The sequence below is a fragment of the Salvelinus sp. IW2-2015 genome, linkage group LG33 (assembly GCF_002910315.2).
Source record: "Salvelinus sp. IW2-2015 linkage group LG33, ASM291031v2, whole genome shotgun sequence".
Classification (NCBI taxonomy): Eukaryota; Metazoa; Chordata; class Actinopteri; order Salmoniformes; family Salmonidae; genus Salvelinus; species Salvelinus sp. IW2-2015.
Window position 1 is genome coordinate 13,150,563 of NC_036872.1, and position 18,101 is coordinate 13,168,663.

The window sequence follows — 18,101 nt, forward strand, 5'->3', positions numbered from 1 at the left end:
ATCAGTGGTTGGCACACAGAAGAGACTTTATCCTCACTAATCTGCCCAACTTTCAAAACAGCAGAAAATTATTCCACAATTTTTGCAGTGGTGTGGAACCTAGTGTCCAAGTCACTTTTATGATGTTGTCCACAGTAAAAAACACTGTGTTCTGAAACACCGTTGCTGCACTGTCCTGAGCTGTCTCCTCTTGAGAGGTCTCATCATGGAATCTCTTCCTTTTCCTCTGGCGGCGGTGTTCCTTGCTAAATTGAGGTGCAACATCCAATTGTGTAGCAATCAGTGTTGCCTCAGACAGGAGAGACTCCCATCCATCTCTAAGAGCCGGCATCTCTTCCTTTAAGGCTCTGATATTGGCTGCCTCTGTGTCAAATGAGCCTGGGGAACAGTGGGTTAACTGCCTAGCTCAGGGGCAGAACGACAGATTTTTACCTTGTCATCTCGGGGATTCGATCCAGCAACCTTTCGGTTATTAGCCCAACGCTCTAACCACTAGGCTACCTGCCGTGAATTTTTGCATAGCAACATCAGTATTCATGAAAGTAGACAATTATCATTCATTTTACTTAAGTATATTTAAAACCAAATACTTTTAGACTTTTACTCAGGTAGGATTTTACTGGGTGACTTTCACTTGAGTCATTTTCTATTAAGGTATCTTTACTTTTACTCAAGTAGGACAATTGGGTACTTTTTCCACCACTGGTGGTAGGCTATGATGTCATCAAATGGAATGGGTCATAATGCCGCAGTAAATTTCTACTCTACATCTCTATTGATTTAACAAGACGTCAAAGCTCCAAAATGAATGTAGATAATAATTGTCTACTCTCATGAATACTGATATTGCTATGCAAATATTGATTAGATTATCTTGCCAAAGTGGTGCTCAAATTCACGGCAGGTAGCCTAGTGGTTAGAGCGTTGGGCTAATAACTGAAAGGTTGCTGGATCGAATCCTCGAGATGACAAGGTAATAATCTGTCGTTCTGCCCGAGCTAGGCAGTTAACCCACTGTTCCCCAGGCGCCGAAGACGTGGATGTCAATTAAGGCAGCCGCCCGCACCTCTCTGATTCAGAGGGGCTGGGTTAAATGGGAAGACTCTTTTCAGTTGAAGGCATTCATTTGTACAACTAACCTTTGTGGCACAGGAGGTAACGCATTTGCCCTAACAGCAGGTTGCTGATCCATATACCTCCTCTCCATCTGCTCATACTGAAATATGGCACACCTACGCCTCCTGGTGCCACTAATATGAAACTGCAGAACAACATCATACCCAAGGGAGTTGACATACATACCCACTGAATACACAAGCTGTTACAACAGTGTTACCATGCACAAATGAGATTCTGAATTCAAGACAGAAGTAGGCTGATTCAGATAATTTGCCATTTATTAAATACTGTTCAAAATTAGTACAAATGCCACAAATATGAATCTATTGGGGTAGAATATCACCATAAATTTGATATACAGCTGAAAAAAAAACCACAGAATTATATAAAATGTCACTGAACAATAGCCAAACCACCAAACATTTCAGATATCTAAAACTGAATGTATCAAAATGACAAATGCTCAGAAGAGAAGATGACATTACAGTACCAGTATATTAAGACCACACAATAACTTAACTATTGATTGTAAGACAATTATATTTCAAAACCTCTGATATGTTTTGTACTCCAACTCTATTTACAGAAATACAAAGATATCAAATACAACCATATTACAACCATTATTTAATTAGATCATTTACCAAATACAAGCCTTTCTTCTGTGTAGCAACAACACAGACAGTTTCAAGCAAATCATTTGATCTCTAAAAAAAATGTTTCTATGTGCTTATCCAACCATGTTTCTGTGAAAGCTGTATTGATTTCTATAGGAGAGCACAGTAAAGTATCACACATTGGCAGGGATAATCACAGAGATAAGGATTGGGGCTGTAAACATTCAAATGTAACATTTTACATTATGGCTGTTTGGTCAAAGTCAGCAGGTGCTAAGAGTTACAGGGAGAAAGCAGATTCAAACAGGACAGAGAATATGTACACAGTGAGTATGGGAACGGGACAAGAGAAACGCTCCCTCCCACCCCACTCACACTGTTCTTCTCTACTTTTTTCACCAACCCTCTTAAATTCTGAAAGACATTCTCTCCGTCGCCCTTTACCTCTGTTTTTCTCTCTGTAGCTCAGTTTCTCTTNCGATAGGGATTTGGACTTGTTGTTTTACTTAATTATCTGTACTGGCCAATGATTATAACGGCATTCTGACCATTCATTCATACATTGTTGTGACACTGGCCTGAGAGGATGTTAGTTCAACATGTAGCTAGATGTAGAAGGCTAATGTTATCTAGCTAATATTGCCCATGAATGGAAGTTAGGCCAGCATGTGTTTTAGCCAGCTAGCCTAGGACAACAAAAAATAAAAGCGTGTACTGTATGATAGACCGTTTCGTCAAAATGAAAGAGGAGGATGGCATTGGCATTTTTCTACAAGTAGGGTGAGTCAACATATTATTCTACTTGCACAAACGCGCACACGTACAAAGAAATTAGAACAATGGACAGCCACATCATGTTTAGCTTACGTTGATTGGACTAAATTGTTTTTGGTATCTTTTAGGTCACTGTATTAGACTAAGCAGAGGTGATTTGATGATGTTGAAATGGTACTGGAATAGTCAGAAACATTAACTTGCTTGACCATGCTGTAGGTCATGTAACTGTCTGTTACATGCAATATGCTTTGTGGACTGAACCGGACAGAGGTTGCTATCCGGTTTTGTGATTAAACAAAGGTGGTTCAATTTATTCTGCCACTGTCTTCTTATTGTCTCAGTCTTTAGACCTATATATCACAGTCGCAAGGCATATGAATTAACAGGTTATAGAGCAAACAACGCAATTATCACAACACATAGGTTGTAATATGGCTTTTTTTTCTGGCTTCCCCAGTGATTTCCCCACTACTGCAAATACAACCATTTCTCCTGTGTAGCAACAACACAGGCAGTCTCTAGCAAATCATTTGATCTCTGAAAAACATTTTCTATGTGCTTATCCAACTGTTTTTGTGAAAGCTGTATTGATTTCTAAAGGAGAGCACAGTAAACTATCACACACGGGCAGGGATAATCACAGATATAAGGATTGGGGCTGTAAACATTCAAATGTAACATTTTACATTACGTCTGTTTGGTCAAAGTCAGTAGGTGCTAAGGGAGAGTTACAGGGAGAGAGCCAATTCCAACACGACAGAGAATATGTACACAGTGAGTGTGGGAACGGAACAAGAGACAAAGAAGATCTCTCACCTCACTCACACTGTTCTTCTCTACTTTTCTCACCAACTCTCTCTTCAATTCTGACACATTCTCTCTGTCTCTCTTTAACTCTCTGTGTTTCTCTGTAGCTCTGTCTCTCGTTCTCTCTCCCCCCCCCACCCCACAGCACCCCACCGTCTGCTCAGCGTCCAGGGGTGAAGATGTAGTCCAGAGCCTGTCTCTCAGCAGCTGCCACATTAGGGTGCCAGAGGTCCACCATGAAGACCACCCTGGGGCCGTCCTCTGGGCCACCTGAACATAGAAAAAACACAGATTCATGTTTTCCTCCAATCATCCCTTTATAACAGCTTAATAACACTTTCTCACAACAGTAAACACACACACACAACCCGGGTAGAAAAAGGTGACCCCTTTCACCCCCTCCACACACACAGCCGTCTCCCTCTCACCCTCATGGAAGGCCCTGTGGAGGAAGGAGTCATCAAACAGCAGACAGCTCCCCTCAGACCAGCACTGTGGCTCCCCGCCAACCACCAGCTCACAGGAAGAGGGCACTCTAAGACCTACGCAAGACAGGCAGCAAGTCAGTCTATATACAGTAATTACCAAGGAAACCAGGGAAAGTATTACATGACAAACACATACTGTATGAATATATTCTAAAATGTCAGCTGTATATGTTGTCATGCAAAGAAAGCTTTAAATCAACCCTACAATAGTAAACATCATTATTATCATTGTAATAATTTCAGAGACACAGGTGAACACACACAGGGAGCCAGGTGCATCTTTGAAATCGCTATATTTAACAGTGTTGTAGCCCTCCAGGCAGCTCCCTCCCCCTCTTACCCAGGTGGCAGCGCAGCCTGACGTTGGTTGGGCCGTAATGCTCAGTGATCAGGGCTCCCGGGGTTAGCACAGAGAAGCAGGCGTTTCCAAACACGTTGTTGGCGATAAAGGTGCGCAGCTGACCCAGCACCCTCCAGGCCCGGGGGCACCTCCTGGCATTGAGGGCCAGCGGAGTGCCCTGGTTCAACAAGTAGAAGGTCCACCACTGACCATGGGGGGTGCTGTTGGACTTCCAGCCCAAAGGAAGGGAGGAGCCAGCCCTTGCTGGGGGGGAGTGGTAGATGCTCTCAAACTCAGCCAGCAGAGCAGGGAAGCTCCTCTCCAGCAGCTCCACGTCGTGCTTCTGTGCGTCCCGGGAGAAGAAGGGTGCTGAGGGCAGGTCAGGGAGGAAGAACACCTCTGGCCTCTGGATGGTGGGCCGGCTGGTGAGGTAGCGACCCTGGTCTCGTACCCCTTTGTGTACCCTGCCCATGCCTGACCAGGTGTAGCGTTTGGCGTAATCTTGCAGGCTGTGGTACAGCTTCTGATTGAGACCGTCCCCTGTGTTGGTGCAGCGAAAGGACTCAGCGGACTGACAGTAAGCAAAGCCGTTCTGCTCCTCCACCCCTGACACTGGCCTGCCTTTAGCCTTGCCATCTCTCTCTGTGCTGATCAAGGCCCCCCCACCCCCTCCTACTCGACTGGGCTCATTGCTGTACCCCCCACGCAGGGGAGAGGAGCTGTGCTCACGACCTACCCTGTAACAGTACCACACAAAGAGCAGCAGCAGGCACATGGCTGTGCCAAAGGCACTGGACTCACAGTCCCTCATAGACTGCATCCCTCCAGCCACCATCTCCCTCACCCTCTCTAGTGACCACTCCATTCTGGCTCTTCGCTAAAACCACTGAGTTTGGTCTGAAGAAATACCGTTGAGAAGGTCAATAACCAACCCTGTCTGACACTGCTTGAAAATGGCTATTAGAGGAAAATTTTCCACAGGGTTTCTCAAAGGCTACTTTCAGGAAGCTCTTATCATCCTCCCTTCTGGATGCAGTCTGACACTATCTGATATGACACACTCAGGCTCCAGTCCTGAAATTTCAGTACTCAGGGATGAGGGGAGGGTTCCCCCTGCATGGTGCCTGGCTGTGTGATATTTGTGCTGCTCCCTCCCTTGTTCATTTTCGACAAATGCAGACAGACAACACACCTCAGGGTATCTGGTCTCTGCATCGGAGAGAGGGGGGGAAAGACAGGGAAAAGGTCATTAGACATAGGCACTGCACAACCAGATACACACAGCATCTAATAAAGAAGCAGAGTACCAACATGCAGATCTCATTGCAAGCTCAGTTTTCCACATTACCTCCCCCACTTAGCTGGTTTAATACGGAACTAACTCCCACCCTCTGCGCCACCCTTTACACAAACTCCCACCCCCACACTCAGCTCTGGACACACACAGTGCACCATGCGCACACACTCACACACAGATGGCATTTAAAATTCAGTTCTCCACACACCTCCGCACTGCACTGTAGAAAGCCATGAGTCACATTGCTGCATTCAAACACCAAAATCAGTCTGTCTATCACACACACACACAGTAAATCTCAGTAAGACAAAAATAATGGTGTTCCAAAAATGGTCAATTTGCCAGGTCCACAAATATAAATTCCATCTAGACACCGTTGCCCTAGAGCACACAAAAAACGATACATACCTCGGCCTATACATCAGCGCCACAGGTAACTTCCACAAAGCTGTGAACGATCTAAAAATACTTGAATCAGTTATAGAACCCATTGCCCTTTATGGTTGTGAGGTCTGCGGTCTGCTCATCAACCAAGAATTCACAAAATGAGACAAACACCAATATCCTCAGTATATAACGTAAAACACCAAATAATGCATGCAGAGCAGAATTAGGCCGATACCTGCTAATTATCCAAATCCAGAAAAGAGACATTAAATTCTACAACCACCTAAAAGAAAGTGATTCCCAAACCTTCCATAACAAAGCCCTCACCTACAGAGAGATGAACCTGGAGAAGAGTTCCCTAAGCAAGCTGGTCATGGGGCTCTGTTCAAAAACAGACCCCACAGAGCCCCAGGACAGCAACACAATTACACCCAACCAAATCATGAGAAAACAAAAAGATAATTACTTGACACATTGGAAAGAATTAACAAAAAAAACTGAGAAAACTAGAATGCTATTTAGCCCTAAACAGAGAGTACAATGTGGTAGAATACCTGACCACTGTGACTGACCCAAACTTAATAAAAGCTTTGGCTATGTACAGACTCAGTGAGCATAGCCCTGCTATTGAGAAGGGCCGCTGTAGGCAGACCTGGCTCTCAAGAGAAGACAGGCTATGTGCACAGCCCACAAAATGAGGTGGAAACGGAGCTGCACTTCCTAACCTCCTGTGAAATGTATGAGTGTGGCTCTAAGGCTATGTATACAAAACGAAATTCCTTAGGGTTTTCTAGAATAGCGCTTTGTACATTTATTGTAGGAAGGATAAGCAGCATAGATACATTAACATACTAACTGCAGTATTAAGCACTCACACAGACGAAAAGATGCACTGTAACAAGCAAACTATGCAGTAAACATAAACACACATAAGCAGAGCTCCCATTGTACAGACCTTCCTATGCTTCTCCTGCACAACCATCTCACCAAAAATGGTTCGGCAAACCTGCTTGGAAAGACAGAACAGCCATCTCCTCTCGTGAACACAGCCCAGATGACAGTCAACCGAGACGCACGCCCCCATAGAACCTCTCTAGCACAAATACACAGTTCGCTCGCTGCCTTGAATTGAGGAACTGTCGTAACTGAACAAACCCTGAATAGGGACAACCATCCATAACACTCGTCTGTCTGTCTCTCTCCCTCCCTCCCACTCTCAATTTCTCCAATATTCCTGCCTCTAATGCCCTTAAACCTTCATACATAAAGCTGTAGTTAGTCCGCCATCGTATCATGATTCACTCGCATAAAACCACGACAGATGTTCAAGGATTCACACTGTGTATTAACAATCTGCCAATAACAGCTACACTTGTAGCGCATAAAAACAAAAATGCAACATAATGATATTCGAAATAATAATAATGATGATAATATTAAAATAACTCACCCAATTTTCATGGTTTTGAAAGATATCTAGACTAGCCTACAGATTTACCATGTCACCAAGCAGCTAGTGAACTCTTTAAATAGGTATGCTATAAGTTTATTATTACATGTCAATCATAATTAGGCCCTAATCAATTTAGCAAAATGTAAAAAACTAACAGCAGCAAAGATGTTCTATTATATTGACAAGATAGTCAAGTGACCGCTCTAACAATGGAAAAACATGTCCCCAAATATGGAAAGCAGGCAGGAGTAGGAAAGATCAGGTGGAACCCTTCTAACCAATGAGACGGCAGATAATCGTGTGAACAACAGGCACAACTCAGAGGGTCGTCATTAGTTACCACAGCCACAAAGTCATAATTATGGCTAAACCCCGCCTATTTCTACAATTAACCTTAACTTTAACCCTAACCTTAACAACACTGCTAACCTTATGAATTACCTTAATCTTAAACTCGCATCGCCCAGAGTTCCCCCACCCACTTCACTTCCCTCCATTGAAAATGAATGGGGCTCCATTTTTTCATCTCTCCTAATGTGTTATGTGGAAATGCACTGTAATTCGGATAGTCACTCTTGCTTCACTCTCATGTGGGTGCTAGCAAACAGGCTAGGTAGTGCTAGGTATCAACAGCCAATCCAGTAGGGGCTGGAAGCTATAGTGAACTTTGATTGGTCAATAGCTTGCAATATCGCAGAGTATTTGCATAAAGTTCAGCTTTCCCCAACTTTGATCCTCACTTCCTTAAATTGAAAATGAATGGGGGTCTGTTGTTTCATGGCCTCCAACGTGTTATGTTGAAATGCACTGCAAGCCATTTTTCTCAAAGTTGCCTGAATGCCACATGTATCCACTTATAACAGTACATTTGTAACAGCCTAAACATTACAAAACGTATATTCCATTAAATATACCTCACGTAATTCAACACTTTCTCATCAGTGACATAGCACAGTTTTGCGGGGCCCCCACAAGGTCAGAGCAAGGCCTTAACTGTTTAATTCTAACATTAGGTTATTCAAATATGCAATACAAATCTCCAACCTCTTTTTTTTTTTTTTTAATGGCGCTATTAAATGCTCCAGGGCTAATTTCGTATAGCATTCTGGCATGTTTTTCTAGATTTTAGTTTGTTACTTTTTGTTGCGGGGAGTTACAAGTACATTATCCATTTCAAATGATACGTTTATAAAACATGTACCCGTAGGTTACCAATCCCCCCCCCCCCAGAAATGTAAGAACTACATACAAAGTTTAAGTGATAACAATTCTGTATAAACAGGAAAAGAAAACAAAACCTCCCACATTTTTCTTGCAGTATTACTTTAGTCCCTTGTTGAAAAAAGGATGCACGTTTTGGAATATTTGTGTTCTGTACAGGCTTTCTTCTTTCACTCTGTCAATTAAGTTAGTATTGTGGAGTAACTACAATGTTGTTGATCCATCCTCAGGTTTCTCCAATCACAGCCAATAAACTCTGTAACTGTTTTAAAGTCCCCATTGGCCTCATGGTGAAATCCCTGAGCTGTTTCCTTCCTCTCCGACAACTGTTAGGAAGGACACCTGTATCTTTGTAGTGACTGGGTGTATTGATACACCATCCAAAGTGTAATTAATAAATTCACCATGCTCAAAGGGATATTCAAAGTCTTTTTTTTACCCATCTTCCAATAGGGGCCCTTCTTTGCGAGTTATTAAATGAAAACTTCCCTGGTCTTTGTGGTTGAATCGGTGTTTGAAATTCACTGCTCAACTGAGGGACCTTACAGATAATTGTATGTGTGGGGAGGTAGTCATTCAAAAATCATGTTAAACACTATTATTGCACACAGAGTCCATGCAATTTCTTATGTGACTTGTTAAGCAAATTGTTACTCCTGAACTGTTTTAGGCTTGCCATAACAAAGGGGTTGAATACTTATTGAATCAAGACATTTCAGCTTTTCATTTTTAATTGCTTTGACATTACGGGGTATTGCATGTAGGCCAGTGACAAAAAAATCGCAATTTAATCAGTTTAAATTCAGGCTGTAACACAACGGAATGTGGAAAAAGCCAAGGGGTGTGAATACTTTCTGAAGGCACTGTATACAGTGCCTTCGGAAAGTATTCAGACCCATTCCCTTTTTCCACATTTTGTTACAGTACAGCCTTATTCTAAAAATGATTAAATTATATATATAAAAAAACATAAATACCTTATTACAAAAGTGTTTAGACCCTTTTCTATGAGACTAGAAATTTAATTCAGGTGCATCCTTGAGATGTTTCTACAACTTGATTGGAGTCCACCTGTGGTAAATTCAATTGACTGGACATAATTTGGAAAGGAACACACCTGTCTATATAAGGTCCCACAGTTCACAGTGGACGTCAGAGCAAAAACCAAGCCATTAGGTTGAAGGAATTGTCCGTAGAGCTCCGAAAGGATTGTGTCGAGGCACAGACCTGGGGAAGGGTACCAAAACATTTCTTCAGCATTGAAGCTGAAAACTGTTGTTCTGATTAAAGAGGCAATAAAACTGGCCTTTAGACTAGTTGAGTATCTGGAGCATCACGACCAGTGATGGTGATGGTAGTAGAGCCTCCACGACCAGTGAAGGTTTCTCAGAGCTTCCGGTCATTTCCGGTCACAACTTGTAGACTTGTTTAGGTGCTGCTGTGCGTTTTGTTGCTAACCTTACTTTGTTACCTGCCAACTTCACGGTTTTTACTTTTTAATTACCGTTTATATTTTTAGTTTTTCCCTCACTCAACTTTTTTCACTCCACCAGTCGAAGCTAAGTAGTAACATTAACATGATGCCTTCTAATTGCAGTCGCTGTACTCATAATATACAGGAGAACGATCGCCTTACGGCGAGGATAGCTTCAGACGCAATCGTTAGGCAAGGGTAATTTCAGTGTAGGAATGGATGAAACAGCGTCTGTGCCACCAGTAACTACAGATAGTAGTATAAATCCCCTCGCACGGTCCCCGCAGCCGGACAACTTTCTCATGGCTTCTGGAAGGAAATGCTGTAGGAATGCTCAACCGGTGTCGCTTTTACAGCCGACAGAAACTTTCAACCGGTTCTCCCCATTAAGCAGGGAGTCGGAGTCAGAGGCTGAGCCTTCTCTGGTCTCTACTCCTCCTGTTACGGGGTCTGAGACTCCGAAGCCTCCCACCATTAGCTCAGACAAATTGAAAACTTTAGTCATTGGCGACTCCATTACCCGCAGTATTAGACTTAAAACGAATCATCCAGAGATCACACACTGTTTACCAGGGTGCAGGGCTACTGACGTTAAGGCTAATCTGAAGATGGTGCTGGCTAAAGCTAAAACTGGCGAGTGTAGAGAGTATAGGGATATTGTTATCAACGTCGGCACCAATGATGTTAGGATGAAACAGTCAGAGGTCACCAAGCGCAACATAGCTTCAGCGTGTAAATCAGCTAGAAAGATGTGTCGGCATCGAGTAATTGTCTCTGGCCCCCTCCCAGTTAGGGGGAGTGATGAGCTCTACAGCAGAGTCTCACAACTCAATCGCTGGTTGAAAACTGTTTTCTGCCCCTCCCAAAAGACAGAATTTGTAGATAATTGGCCTGCTTTCTGGGACTCACCCACAAACAGGACCAAGCCTGGCCTGCTGAGGAGTGACAGACTCCATCCTAGCTGGAGGGGTGCTCTCATCTTATCTACGAACATAGACATGGCTCAAACTCTTCTAGCTCCACAATGAGATAGGGTGCAGACCAGGCAGCAGGCTGTTAGCCACCCTGCCAGCTTAGTGGAGTCTGCCACTAGCACAGTCAGTGAAGTCAGCTTAGCTATCCCCATTGAGACGTGTTGAGACACTATCCCCGTGTCTGTGCCTCGACCTATTTTGGGCAAAACTCAACATGGCGGTGTTCACTTTAGCAATCTCACTGGAATAAAGACCTCCTCCATTCCTGCCATTATTGAAAGAGATTGTGATACCTCACATCTCAAAATAGGGCTACTTAATGTTAGATCCCTCACTTCCAAGGCAGTTATAGTTAATTAACTAATCTACGAACTAATGAACTGATCATAATCTTGATGTGATTGGCCTGACTGAAACATGGCTTAAGCCTGATGAATTTACTGTGTTAAATGAGGCCTCACCTCCTGGATACACTAGTGACCATATCCCCCGCGCATCCCGCAAAGGCGGAGGTGTTGCTAACATTTATGATAGCAAATTTTAATTTACAAAAAAAAACAACAACAACGTTTTTGTCTTTTGAGCATCTAGTCATGAAATCTATGCAGCCTACTCAGTCACTTTTTATAGCTACTGTTTACAGGCCTCCTGGGCCATATACAGCGTTCCTCACTGAGTTCACTGAATTCCTATCTATAGTCATAGCAGATAACATTTTTGGTGACTTTAATATTCACATGGAAAAGTCCACTGCAAAAGGCTTTCAGAGCCATCATCGACTCAGTGGGTTTTGTCCAACATGTCTCCGGACCTACTCACTGCCACAGTCATACTCTGGACCTAGTTTTGTCCCGTGGAATAAATGTTGTGGATCTTAATGTTTTTCCTCATAATCCTGGACTATCGGACCACCATTTTATTATGTTTGCAATCGCAACAAATAATCTGCTCAGACCCCAACCAAGGATCATCAAAAGTCGCGCTATAAATTCTCGGACAACCCAAAGATTCCTAGATACCCTTCCAGACTCCCTCCGCCTACCCAAGGAAGTCAGAGTACAAAAATCAGTTAACAACCTAACTGAGGAACTCAATTTAACCTTGCGCAATACCCTAGATGCAGTTGCACCCCTAAAAACTAAAAACATTTGTCATAAGAAACTAGCTCCCTGGTATACAGAAAATACCCGAGCTCTGAAGCAAGMTTCCAGAAAATTGGAACGGAAATGGCGCTACACCAAACTGGAAGTCTTCCGACTAGCTTGGAAAGACAGTACCGTGCACTATCRAAGAGCCCTCACTGCTGCTCGATCATCCTATGTTTCCAACTTAATTGAGGAAAATAAGAACACACACACGCCGACCGGAGCTAGCTTATTCTGAGCACACACCGTGCATGCGGCGACGAATGTGGCGACGAATGCGGGCCACCAAAAACGTTGTCGGAGGAAGGCCAGAGTCCGGCGGGAGCCGGGATGGCAGGTTGGATTAGAGGAATGTGCCCATTCCAAGACCGGGGACCGGGCAGAATCCGGGAAGAACAACCAGTTACCCGATTCCCCCCCCTGGGGTCCAGCTGGGAATGCTGCGCCTTGCGGACCAGGCCCTCGATGCCCCCAGATGAGTGTTGCTGCCAGACAGGAGGTAGGGAGGATGGTCTCTGGGTCAGACGATGTAGCTGCAGAGCTATGCAAGCAAGAGAGGGCGTCTGGCTTCACATTCTTGGACCCAGGGCGGTAGAAGATGTTGAAATTAAATCGAGTGAACAACATAGCCCAACGAGTCACCAACGTCATAGTTCCTCTCCGCGGGATTAAGACGATGGGAAAGGAAAGCGCAGGGATGCAGGTTTTGGTCCTGGGCAAAACGCTGGGACAGGACGGCCTCCACGCCAACGTCCGAGGCGTTGACCTCCACCACGAACTGACGGGACGGGTCCGGATGGATTAAGATGGGGGCTGTAGTGAACCGATGCTTGAGATCCGAAAACGCCCGGTCAGCAGCTGGGGACCACGTGAACAACGTCCTGAACAACGTCCTGAACAACGTCTATTTGCGCCCCTACTGGATGGAAATTATAAGTGTAGTGGCTGTGCTCAATGCAATGGCACTTATAAATGCAGATCCTTTAAACACCCACAAACGGGGAAATCGATCCCAATCAAAGGTATTATTACGTGCTCCACTAAGGCAGTTATTTATCTTATAACTTGTCCTTGAGGTAAAATTTATGTGGGTAAAACAAAGCGTGAATTAAAAGTACGTATCTCAGAGCATCGTAGCACCATTAGGTGCCAAAACTTGACCTACCCAGTTGCGGCCCACTTTTTGGAGGCAGGCCACTCGATTTCGTCACTGCGTTATATTGGCATCGAACATGTCACTCTCCCTAGGAGAGGGGGTGACCTTGATCATTTATTGTTAAAACGAGAGGCTGCTTGGATCTTTAACTTAAAGACCCTTGCTCCCTTCGGTCTCAACGTGGACTTTGATCTGAAGCCATTCTTGTGATTGTTGTGATTGTTGTGACTTTGCCATTGTGGTTGTTTGTAGGCTTGTGTGGTCTTAAGTGAGTCTATGATCGTATGCTATCCATTTGTATTTATTGTATGCTGCTCTTTCTATGCCATTTTAATATTTGAGAAATTAACCAATGATATTAGGCCACTCTTGGCCATGATTACAGACACCTGTGTGTCTTGACACTATATATAAACGAGTCATCCCGCAGTGTCTGTGATTGTACCCTGATGAAGACAGCTTGCCTGTCGAAACGTTGGTAAATTAAATATTTTTGCATCTGAGCTCCTAGAGTGTGCGGCTCTCCTTTATTTTTAAGACCACGTGAACGGAACCTTGGTTGAGTGCAGAGAGGGAGGGAAGCCAGGGTGCTGTAGCCCCAGATGAAGTGGAGGTAGAAATGAGAAAATCCCAAGAAACGTTGCAGCTGCACTCTGGATGTGGGTTGGGGCCACTCCACCCCGCTCTCACCTTGTCCAGATCCATCTGAATGTTCCCGGCAGCGATGACGTATCCCAGAAAGGAGATAATGGAGAGATAAAATTCACACTTCTCAGCCTTGACAAACAACTGGTTCTCCAGGAGGCGCTGGAGGACATGTCGGACGGAGAACATGCTCCTGAACCGAACGGGAAAAGACAATGATGTCGTCAAGGTAGACAAATATGAACCGGTTCAACCTGTCACAGAGCACATCATTGACCAGAGCCTGGAACACTGCAGGTGTCACGATCGTCTTGAGGTGAATGAATGGACCAAGGCGCAGCGTGATATGAATACATCTTCTTTTATTAGACGACGAAGATGAACACGAAATGAAACACTTATACAAACTATACAAAACAACAAACGACCGTGAAGCTACAAACGAAAGTGCACACACAAGCTACTTACGTTCAACATAGACAATCTCCCACAATCACCTAAAGCCTATGGCTGCCTTAAATATGGCTCCCAATCAGAGACAATTAATGACATCTGTCTCTGATTGAGAACCAAACCAGGCAACCATAGACTTTCCTAGAACTCTCTCCTGAACACAACCCCATACACTATACAACACCCCCTAAACAATACACACACCCTAAACTAGACAAAACACACAAACTTCTCATGTCACACCCTGACCTAACTAAAATAATAAAGAAAACAAAGAATACTAAGGCCAGGGCGTGACAGCAGGAGTGTTGGTCAGTCCGAATGGCATAACCAGATACTCTTAGTGCCTGCTAGCTGTGTTAAAGGCTGTCTTCCATTTGTCTCCTTCCCATATCCGAACCAGATGGTAGGCGTTCCGAAGGTCCAACTTCGAGAATACGGTCGCACCATGGGGAGGCTCGAAAGCCGAGGAGAGGAGTAGTAGCGGGTAACGGTTCTTTACAGTGATGTAATTAGCGCCCCGGTAGTCGATACACGGGCGCAGGGTTTTGACCTTCTTCTCCACAAAGAAGTACCCTGCGCCGTCAGGGGAGAAAGAAGGACGAATGATCCCTGCCCACACAGAGTCCTCAGTATACCCCTCCATGGTCTTGGTCTCCACACCAGACAGGGAATAAAGCCATCCCCGAGGCGGTGTAGTGCCAGGGAGGAGATCAATGGGGCAGTCATAGGGTCGATGCGGAGGAAGAGATGTGGCTCGGGCCTTGTTGAAAACCTCCCGGAGGTCCTGATACTCCGCGGGAACGGCGGAGAGATCAGAGACTTTACCAAAGCCTGCAGGAGGACGTCCAGGGGCAGACTGTGCAGCCTTGAGGCAATGCGCGTGGCAGAATGGGTTCCAAACGAGGATTGAACCCCTTAGCCCAGGCGATCAGGGGGTTTTGCCTGTGGAGCAATGACAATCCCAAAACCATGGGTGCAAGAGGAGATTCAATGAGCAGGAATTGCGTGGACTCACTGTGATTCCCTGACACTCATAGGTTGATGGGAATCGTACTGTGAGTGACCCTGCCAATTGAGCGTCCGTCCAACGCTCTGGCATACATGGGAACAGAGAGGAGTTGTGTGGAGATAACCAGCTCTGACACCATGGTATTGTCCATAAAGCTCTCGTCGGCCCCAGAGTCCATGATCACCCGCAGAGATTTAGACCCGTCACCCCACAACAGGATAGCATGGAGAGGAGTATGAGTAATGGGAGATGAGGGACTCCCTGTACATCTTTTAGAGCTCAGTCTGCGTAAATGTTCCTCAGGGGACAATCTAGCCCTGCCCAGTTGCATGGGCGCCGGAGGAGGAGAGTCAACAGTCCTCAATGATTTCTGAGGGAACTCGGTCGACATCGGATTGTCTCGGGAATACAGGCGTCGGGGATTTCTGGGGTTCTTTTGGCGGTGAGGGGAACACTGTGGAGGGGCATGTGTGCCCGGGAACAGATCTCCTCTCCCTACTGCGTTCCCGTAGTCGCCCATCGATCCTTATGGTCAAGTCTATGAGAGAGTCGAGGTCCAAGGGCAGCTCCCTTGTCCTTAATTCCCTCCGATAATCCATTAAAGAACGAGTTGAATAGGGATTCCAGGTCCCAGGGACACTTGGCGGCTATAGTGCGAGAGTCTACCACGTAATCTGCAACACTACGGGAGTCTTGACGCAGTTGAAGTAGCTTCCGAGCCGCCTCTCTCCCAGACAATGGAGAATCGAACACCTTCCTTACTTCCGCCACGAAATACTGCAGATTAAGGCAAACGGTGAATTGTTTCTCCCACACCATCGTAGCCCAGGTGAGTGCCCTCCCGAACATCAGCTTTGTAAGATATGCTATCTTTGAACGGACCGACAGAAACAAAGAGGGCTGCAGCTCGAAAATGAGGGAGCACTGGAAGAGAATCGCTCCGGAGGAGGTAATCAGGATTCTCGGGAAGCCAGGTTGGGGAGAAGCAACACTGGTAGTGGGGTTACTGAGAGTCTGGGAGGTTTCCGTTGTGGCTGGCTGCCTAATAGATAGTCCGCGGAGTAGTTCCAACAATGCACTGACAGCATGGTCATGGTATTCCGCCAAGGTGTGGAATCCTTCCATAAGGTTATGTAGTAACTCCTTGTGTCTTCCAATGGTGGCTCCTTGTGAGGAGACAGTGTTGCAGAGCTGGTCCGAGTCTGCAGGTTCAGTCATGGCCAGTTCGTACTATCAGGATGAGACGCAGTTGCAGACACGTGAAGCAGATGGTTCAAGTCTCAGAGATTTATTGAATATACAGGGGCAGGGAAAAGGCAGGTCGGGGACAGGCAGGGGTTAGTAATTCTGTTAATAGTTGGCAGACGTAGGGCCTCCCGGGTGGCGCAGTGGTCTAAGGCCACCAGAGATTCTGGGTTCGAGCCCAGGCTCTGTCTCGGCCCGGCCGCGACCGGGAGGCCCATGGGGCGGCGTACAATTGGCCCAGCGTCGTCCGGGTTAGGGAGGGTTTGGCCTGCAGGGATATCCTTGTCTCATCGCGCACTAGCGACTCCTGTGGCGGGCCTGGCGCAGTGCACGCTGACCAGGTTGCCAGGTGTACGGTGTTTCCTCCGACACATTGGTGCGGCTGGCTTCCGGGTTGGAGGTGCATTGTGTCAAGAAGCAGTGCGGCTTGGTTGGGTTGTGTTTCGGAGGACGCATGGCTCTTGACCTTCACCTCTCCCGAGTCCATACGGGAGTTGCAGCGATGAGACAAGACTGTAACTACTACCAATTGGATACCACGAAATTGGGGGGAAAAAAGGGGTAAAATAAAAAAAAAAAAAAAAAAAAATATATATATACATATAAAAGTTGGCAGACGTAGACGGCAAGCAGGCTCAGGGTCAGGACAGGCAAAACAGGTCGTAACCTGGGAGACTAGAACAAAAACAGATAGACGAAAAAACACAGCTATAAATCTACAGTTGGGCTTGAAGCTATCAGATTAAGTTAATTATAACCTAATGGTGCTTCGTACTACACAATTCACATCATTGAGACAGATGTTATTTATTTATTTCGCAAATACAAAATCACAGAGCCAAGCGGTTGCTTCCGGTCCTGCTGTGTTGAGGGGGAGTAGGTCTCCACTGGGACTTCAAGAATGTGGTTTATAGTTTGCTCCACCCCAAAAGCACAGAAGGGGCTTCATTTTTTTCCCATCGGTGGAGGTTGGCGAGGCATGGGAGGTGGCCAGTCTTGAACCTATTGAGGGTGGACCACTCCTTCCTGGGGAGGTTGAAACCAAATCAAATCAAATCAAATTTTATTAGTCACATACACATGGTTAGCAGATGTTAATGCGAGTGTAGCGAAATGCTTGTGCTTCTAGTTCCGACAATGCAGTAATAACAACAAGTAATCTAACCTAACAATTCCACAATACTACCTTACACACACACACAAGTGTAAAGGGATAAAGAATATGTACATAAAGATATATGAATGAGTGGTGGTACAGAACGGCATGGCAGATGCAGTAGATGGTATAGAGTACGGTATATACATATGAGATGAGTACTGTAGGGTATGTAAACATAAAGTGGCATAGTTTAAAGTGGCTAGTGGTACATGTATTACATAAAGATGGCAAGATGCAGTAGATGATATAGAGTACAGTATATACATATGAGATGGGTAATGTAGGGTATGTAAACATTATATTAAGTGGCATTGTTTAAAGTGGCTAGTGGT

At 45.2% G+C, this 18,101-nt stretch overlaps 1 protein-coding gene across 3 annotated transcripts; it reads right to left on the reverse strand.

Moving 5' to 3' along the window:
* Positions 1–2,220: 2,220 nt before the first annotated feature.
* Positions 2,221–7,515, reverse strand: LOC111957376 (aspartate beta-hydroxylase domain-containing protein 2). 3 transcript variants are annotated; one of them, XM_023978170.2, is made up of 4 exons: positions 7,283–7,515; positions 4,149–5,357; positions 3,749–3,862; positions 2,221–3,590 (listed from the first exon to the last, which is right to left on the reverse strand). In XM_023978170.2, the coding sequence occupies exons 2-4, from the start codon at positions 5,011–5,013 to the stop codon at positions 3,481–3,483; spliced, it is 1,089 nt and encodes a 362-aa protein (XP_023833938.1). In that variant the 5' UTR covers positions 5,014–5,357; positions 7,283–7,515; the 3' UTR covers positions 2,221–3,480. The 3 variants fall into 3 exon arrangements, with proteins under 3 accessions (XP_023833938.1, XP_023833940.1, XP_070293033.1); XM_023978172.2 differs by lacking the exon at positions 7,283–7,515 and adding an exon at positions 6,788–7,221; XM_070436932.1 differs by lacking the exon at positions 7,283–7,515 and adding an exon at positions 5,854–6,757.
* Positions 7,516–18,101: the final 10,586 nt, after the last annotated feature.